Source organism: Pagrus major, chromosome 20 (genome assembly GCF_040436345.1).
Source record: "Pagrus major chromosome 20, Pma_NU_1.0".
NCBI classification, from domain to species: domain Eukaryota; kingdom Metazoa; phylum Chordata; class Actinopteri; order Spariformes; family Sparidae; genus Pagrus; species Pagrus major.
In genome coordinates this window covers 15,261,636-15,269,681 of record NC_133234.1, presented here as the reverse complement: position 1 = coordinate 15,269,681, position 8,046 = coordinate 15,261,636, and the positions used below count along the sequence as shown (strand labels likewise).

The 8,046-nt window shown below is 44.3% G+C and overlaps 1 protein-coding gene across 1 annotated transcript in view; it reads right to left on the bottom strand.

Annotated features, from left to right (window-relative positions):
• Positions 1-2,791: 2,791 nt before the first annotated feature.
• The window catches only part of LOC141015507 (protocadherin-15-like), a 169,969-nt gene continuing 164,714 nt past the window's right edge, over positions 2,792-8,046 (bottom strand). The window contains exon 39 of the mRNA XM_073489602.1: positions 2,792-4,086. Coding sequence (XP_073345703.1) covers positions 3,319-4,086 — 768 coding nt within the window. The 3' untranslated portion in view covers positions 2,792-3,318. The remainder of the gene's footprint in view (positions 4,087-8,046) is intronic.

Here is an 8,046-nt window from a genome sequence, read left to right as displayed (position 1 = left end):
GATGATGGAAGAGGTTGGTGGTGTTTCCAGTTCTGCTGAGGACTGGTCGCCAACACATTTTGCACCTAATGGTGGTCTGTCCTTTGTCAGACTTCAGGTAGCCGAACTGTTTCCAAATAACCGAAGTGGTATGACCTTTCTTCGTTACAATTTCTTCGTCTTTTGCAGTTTCCTCGCACTCGGTTTTGCTAGTCGGACCGCTCATTGTCTTGTGTTGGCTAGACACACAGGTGGTCACTGTCATTTTGAGTTGTTGTGAGTGGGAGGGGCCGGAAACATGCATCAACCACATGCATTTGTTTCTCTGCTGTGCGATTGGCTGTTGGTGTAGTGTTTTCTAGGTAAAGGAAAACGGACTCAAAAATAACTATCGAAAATAAATGTCATAAGTTTATCATCTATATTGTGGAGAATTTTATCATGAAAATGATCAAGATCGTTTTATCGCCCAGCCCTAGGTGACATGATGATAAAGTAGAAATCTGGAGATTGTGGCTTCAATCCACAGGGGACTTGTTCAGTTGTGGACCCTCATGTTCACAAAGGAAGTCAAATGGTCAAAGGAACCACTTGAAAGCAAAGCTGGGCCATTAGCTCATGAATGGTTAAGTGATGCTTTAAAGTTTGGAGGTTGTAGGTTCAATGCTGAGGTGAGACACTTGATTTTGAAACCTGATGTCAGAAAACAAACTTCTCTGTTCCATAGAGTGAAAAACTATCAAACAAAGAAAAAGTATCTTCACCTCTTTAGCTCAGGAAGGTAAAACACTGCTTTGAAGATGAAAGGTTGTGGGTTCAAACCTTGACCATAGACAGTAGCTCAGGTTGATAGAGGCCTACTTGGCAGTTAAGATTATTAGTTTGATCTTATAAGACTCAGTGAATTTTAAAGTCCAACACTTAAAAGTGCTCAGAGAAGAGATGTCAGTGCAAAGGGGACTTGGTGGCGTGGTGGGTGGTGTTCATGGCTGTCACACCAGAGGTGTTCGTACAGGTTCGAATCCTGTCCGTCGCCAGTACCTGGAGCCTCGGTCCTGCTGTGGTGGGAGAGGGAGGCGGCCGTGTCCCCTCCCGTGGTTTCAAAGAGATGGAAGCAGGAGGTTACGAAACAAACCCTCAAGAGCAACTAAGATTTTAATATAAGATGCAAGACAAGTTTTCTCAAAACTGTTTCTATAGCACCTTTAGAAAACAGAGTTTAGAAAGTGCTTTTCTCAGGAATCAACACATTGTTTACCAGACTCATTCAGGAAGCAAGAATCTTTATTTGATCACATATCATACAATAACGTGAAACTGGGACTCTGAACCCATCCTGTCAGTTTTAGTCATATAAATGTGTTTATATTTCAGAAATGAAATGCTATCAATAATCTGACTGACAGAAAAAGCTTCTCGCAAACACACTTGTGTATTTGGACAAGCAAATGGTTTCTCCCCCTTGTGGACGGTTCCCTTTTGTGCAAATTTCTTTCCACAAGCCGAACAACCAAAATATTTCTCCCTTGTGTGGACGGACAGAAGTGTTTAGGAGCACGTTTCAGGCCATTTGGAGTCGGTCGACTCCAAACCTTATTATATTTGTTTAAGTCAAACAAAATGTGTCAATCCATGGTTCATTGTTGGCAAAGTTATCATGATGGCCTTTATATTTCACCACTATATGGTTCAGTCTTGCGTATATAGACTATTTTGCTATTCTAATGCTTACTCTAATTGGTTATCAAATATGTTGTTTAACCTTGAAACATGGCACAGTCCTTCAGCTGCTGATCAGTCAGGAAGCAGTGAATGATAAGTTTGTAATCTGGAACACAGCAGTACGACATTTGTGCTTCTCACCCTGAGCGTGACGTCAGAGGAAAATGGCGGCTGTGTGAACATGGTCTATTAGACGTTATTAAAAACATTGAAACCGGATGGTGAATATGTATCTGGCACAAGCAGAGTCTTTGCGTAGCTTAGCATAAAGGTGCTGTTACTATAGGCAGACTTTGTTACCTTGGAACAAAGCCAGGCTAGCTGTTTCCCTCTGTTTTCAATCTTTATGCTATGCTAGGCTAGCAGGCTGCTAACTCCAGCTGCTTCCTTAGTTGCCATACAGATATGAGAGTGACATTGATCTCCTCATCTAATGCTGCATTCGTGTCAGAGTCAGTGGTCGAGATTTCTGAGTTGAAATTTCCAATTTCTAAGTTGTTCCAGGTCAGTGGAGGAAAAAATAAAAAAAGGCACCAGCTGTTTGCGTTGGGGCACCAGCGCACAGAAAGTCGTAATACATATATACCCTAGAGGGCACTTCACCACGTTTTGCCCACTTGAAGGGCACCCTAGAGGGCACTTTATCATGTTTTGTCTACCATAGAGACCTCTAACAGGGCACTTTTGCAGCATTTTTTCCAACATGGGGGCACCAGGCCAGCCGCTCCCCTTCCAGTGACTTTCCATTGTATGTTTTCTTGAAAGAGGTCGAAAATGTATCGCATCAAGTTGTCTGGAACGCAGCATGACTCTCAGCAAGAAGGTGACAAGGGCGTATTGCAAAATTGTCAAACTATATTTTATATTAAAAAACAATTACCATTAAGAAACAGTGTAAAGAGCACGGTTCTGTCTTGTTATTTCTAGATAGAAGAGACACCAACACAGCACCAGATTAGCCAAACTCCACGTTTCAATGGATGAAATAGTCCTTTATTTGGATAAAGTTTGCCAAGCAACTTGACAAGAATAAAAAGGCAAGTTTGAACAATACAAGACTTCATGTGTCAATGCAAAGTGTCAGGCAGATTCAAGATGAGTCGCGCTGGTCGCCGTAACACTGAATGAAACGAGTGCGGTTCCATATAGAGACACCAGTCGCTTAAAGGGCCGTAAAAAGTTCATAGACTTTCCTTCGTTATCTCTTAGCAAAGTAGAAATATAGCAAGTCCTCTCATTCTAGGTCCAGTTTTTTTCAAAGGTGTTGCAGCTCTGAGATCAGTTGGGCTCAAGGGATGCTCTGATTGGAAGATTGAGCAAAAACAGACACTTTAATAAGTAAAACAACCAATTAGATTCCAAGTTACTTTTTCTTTTTATATATTTTTTATCACCTGTGTCTGAATTTCAACATTAGTCTCTTCAATCTCTATGTGAGGAATCTTGATATCTGAATAAAACCAGAATATCATAATTCTGAGTGCCAATCAGTTAACTAGATTTCCTTTAATTGGATTGGAGCATCCCAATTAGTTCCACAACTAATGAACAGAAATGATTTGTGAACGCTTTAATGATCTTGGCAATAAGGAGCGAGCACAGTGGGGTCGTGATCAGTCAGAGTTTGGTCATGGGTATGTGAAGGCTGTTCCACGGGCCCATCCATAGTTCCTCCTCGTCCGACTGCGTTCTGTCGCTCGGGCACTCCAGCGGCCCCCTCACAGCGAGTTCGCCGTCGTCGTCGTCGTTACTGCCGTCAACCTTCGACTCTCTCTCGCCTTCATTCAACTCGTCCCTCTCCGCTGTGCTCTGAGGCTTCGCTGTGCCGCCCTGTGCCGCTTTGAGCAGGTTGGATTTGGACGCCACACTCTCGGTGCCCGTGTTGCTGGTGCTGGATGACCCCAGAGAAACGCTGGATTGTCGAGTGTTGAACTCATTAAGCGTTTTATTGTTGTCAGTGTTAGAGAAAGAGGAAGTGGCTGTCACAGACGTGGCCATTCCCGAGCTTTGGAAGGTGCGCAGCGTGTTGCACCCAACGTCTGTTCTGGGGCTGTTCAGGGGGACTCTTTCCTCCAGCGTGGCAGCCATTTTGTCGAGTTTTTTAAAGTGCTTGGCCAGCCGGGAGCTGAAGACGGGGGAGGGGAGTTTGAGGTTGTTGTTTGTGTTGGTGTGCGTGTGTGTTGGACCTGTTGTGTTTACTGAACGTCGGGTGCGAATGATGGAGCCATTTTGGGCCACGTAGATGCTGCCGTTAACGTTAGCGTGGCTGTTGACGGTGGATGACAAGCGGTTGCGTTGGGTCTCTGGCATGCTGTCCTCGCCAGTTGAGCTGGTCTCATATTCCCGATCCACCACCAGCTTGATCCGTCGTTTTCTACTGCCCAGCTGGAAAAACACACACATACATAGTGTCATTTCACTTCTGACACAATGTTTAAAGAAAGCTTAAGAGTAACTTCCATTTTTGCAAGTTCATCTTAATAAATTACTCACAATTGACACTCTACAGGTGAAATTGAGAGAGCACCGTGGCAAATTAGCAGTGCTTTCTCTTCTGATTTAAGTTTTCTTCCCCAAAACTGCAAAGTGCTCCTTTAAGAAAGACTTGAAAACAATGTAAACCAATGCTTTACCACCAGCCTGACTGTTTTGAGTGTTTTGGACCTGTAATAGCACATTACTATTGCAGCAAGGTGAGATCTTTGGCCACTAGAGGTCAGGAGAAGCCTGGTCCTGTAGGCTCAACTGTAATTGGTGAACATTTCCATTTACTTTTTACCTTTTAAAATATCTGTCCTGTAAAATCAAGAAATTTGCTAATTTAAAGTAACACTTCTACTCATACTGCAAACACAATACACAGCAAAGTCAGGTCAGAGCAGCAGTGTTTACTCTGGACTTTTAATTTGGTAGGATGGCTCATAATTTGAACAATAAAAGCATTGAGGAGATTTTTTTTTCAGAAATATAATGTGTATTAATATCATAACAGACATGAAAAGCTATTTGACAGTAAAACCTTGTCTTTGTCAGATCAAAGCAAACACTGCTGTGCACACACTTCAGAGGAAGAAAACAACCCTGACCTGCGATTACGCAATATAACCCTCAACTTTTTCCATTTAGCCTCGACAGTATGGAAGAAAGGAAATGTTCAATATTACAAAGAAAACATCTTTTCCCCTTGGAGATAAAACAGGTGTCGAAGAACTGACTGATACAGGGAGAATGATGGACAGGGTAAAAGGAAAAGCTTGAAACGCAACAAAGAAAACTGACACAAGTCAACTCGAGACAAAATATAGAGGTGAACCAGTGGAGTACTTCAGACAAAGGGAAGGGTGAAGAGATGATTGGGAGAAGGACGTTCAAGATACAAGCGAGAGAAAGAGTCAAAGAACCACCGACAGATACTGTGAGAGGGCGGCGGAGGACACGCAGGCAATCTCAACTCCTGTGAATGTAAATCACAGCAAACAAGGAAAAAGAGAGAGATTGCAGTAATAAATTCCACCCAGGTAATGACTGCACACCGAATCCAGGCTTTTCTCACAGAGATCTTACTTAGTGGCAAAGAATTTAATCTCTGGGGGGGCTGAGGCCTCATCTGCATTTCAATCAGCTGACTCATCGTCCAAATCCCCCGCTTCTTCATCCTCACCTCCATGGCCGCTGCTTCCCCCCTCCTCCTCCTCCTCCTCCTCCTCCTCCTCCTCCTCGGTGTCCTCGATGATGGGTGACAAGTCATCCGAAGCGTTGCCTGATTGTATGCGGTTGCCTGACGAAGACTTCCTTATTCCAACGCTTTCTCCTTCCACGTCCTCTTCCGATTCCTCATCTTCCTCACTCTCTTCCTCTATTGTTTCATGTGAAGAGTGTGAGAGTCTAGACGTTTGCGGCCCAGAACTAGAAGCCGTGGAACCTGAATATCTCGAACTTCCAGAGTCGCTGCTGCTGTTACGATTAGTCTCTTTGCTGTTTGAGGAGTGGCTGCTTCTTTCTCTCTTCACCTTGGCACTACCGCTTCTCTCAGAACTACTGCTACCTTTTGAGCGTTTTCTTGACTCTTTTGCCTCACTGTCACTCTCTAACCCCGACTCCCTCTCTGACTCTGTGTCTTCCTTTTCTGTTCCTGAATTGGACTTTTCCGTCTCCGTATCAGATTCGGTCTTGCTGTGCTCTGCTGTCACAGATGAGCTTGGGCTACTGAACTCTGACGGAGACTCTTTGCTGCCACTTCCTGTTTCTGAATCGCTGTCGTGAAATCTTTTCTCTCTCTTCCACCAGACCTCTGAGGAACTACTCTCCTCCCCTAACTCCCTCTCCCACCTCCTCCTCTCCTCAGACACTGATGCAGAAACACTCATATCTCCAATGGAGCCATACATCTTCCCGCTGTTCTCCTCTTCTCTGCCCCAGCTCTTTCCATCGCTCCACTGTTCGTCTCCCACCCTGGCGGGCCCCTGGAGCCTTCTGGCGAGGGAGATAAGACTGAGGGCCTCGCTCAGCTTTTGTTTCACCGGTGGGGGCTTGCTGGCTTCCACCGACGTCTGGAAATAACTCCCGTCGATGACTATGCCGCCGTTAGGGCTGGCGAAGTGGCCAGCGGACGACAAGCCAGGGAGCGCTCCCCTATGCTCTGGCCTGACGCCTTCTCCTCTTTGAACAGCATTTCTCATCCCATTGTCCGTCACGCCGCCTCTGTTGCTTCTTCCCCATGTTTCCATTTCTCTTCTTTCTGTTCCTTCATCTCTTCCTCCTCCTTTGTGTTCTCTTTTCCCCGCTTCTCCTCTCTCTAATCCTCTCCCCGCTCCCTCCACTTTTCTTTCCTCTCTACTTCCTACCCCTTCTTCCACTGGCCTGACCCTGGCTTTGTTCCAAGGTGGGTGGATGGCAGGAGGTTGTCCAGATGTTTTAGTACCCGAGGACAGCAGTGCGCTCACTCTGATCGCCGCCTTCAGCCTGGCCGCCGTGCTCGAGCTCTTGGGCTTCGTGTTCACGCTTGTACCGCCGTCTGATGGATGTGTTTTGTCGGCCTCGGTTCTCGGGGCTCCTGGGGTTTTCCTAGAGGGCCCCTGAGAAGGTGGAGGACGGTGATGGAGGTAGGCAGGGCGTGGGGCTAATCTACCTCCTTGAAACTGTCTCCTCACCTGTTGTCATGATGATATTAGTCCAAAACCAGATAAAAACATTTAGGAACAGAACAAATAGGTTATGTAACCTAACACAATGAAGAACTATCAGATTGATTGGACTATGAAAATGTCAAAGAATGGCTTTACAGCCTAAATTTCAAAGGAATAGGATTTTTTGCTGAGAGTTAGATGAAATGATTGACTTGCCAATGCCGTTCTGTAGCTCTACATTCAAACACGCATCTTTGACCCAATGAAATACAATCCAGGAAGTCCAGTTTCAGTAATACTGTAGATCCATGAGCATGAAGGATTATCAAAAACTAAAACACTGTCCAGCTGTTTATAAACGTTGGTCTGCATGTGGCACTACATTACTTTATGCATATATTAAACACATATCATGTTAATCGATAAGCTTTTAAGGTGCTGGTGGGCAGATTTTGTTACCTTTGGACAGAACCAGGCTAGCTGTGTTTATTTCTGTGTTGTAAATGAGCATTGATCTTCTCAACTAAATCTCAGCAAGAAAGCCAATAAGCGTATTTCCCAAAATATCGAGCTGGTCCTTTGAAATGATGGCGTGTCCCGGTCCATCAGTGTGATCATTTTTCAATAACTGTATTGTTAAATTTCATTGCAAGAGTTTAAATGTCAAAAATAGAAAAGAAAAAATTATGCGTAGTTCTGCACTGGGTCAGAAACAACAGTGAAGAAATACAAAGGTAAAAGATGTAATATGTAAGAATTTTAGTTGAAAACAAAATCAGTTAAACTATCAGCTGGATGTGAAGGAAAACCAGTTTTGATTTTATGACCTGTATGTGCTGCATTGCAGAGATATTGTATCTACTGAAGTTAGCATGCTAACCAGCTAATCCCGTCCTGGTCCAAAGCTCCTGTTCAACAGGTGGGAACAACAACACTTCCCTGCTCCTCTGAGCTCCCAGTCCAGACGCCTGGCTGCACAACTAACTGAGCTAACTAGCTAACAGCAGCTACAGTTGGGGGTTACTCTGTTGATATGCTGCCCCCGATTTGTTTTAAGTATTAATTTGACAGGCTGCCTATTCCTACATATTGCACCTTTAAAGGATAAATGGGAATAGAATAAATCAACTCGTTTCCTGCCCTGATAAAGACTCTTCTGAGTTGAAACTTGTTGGTTTATCCAAGATTCAATGAAGGAGTTTCTTGATTATTATACAGA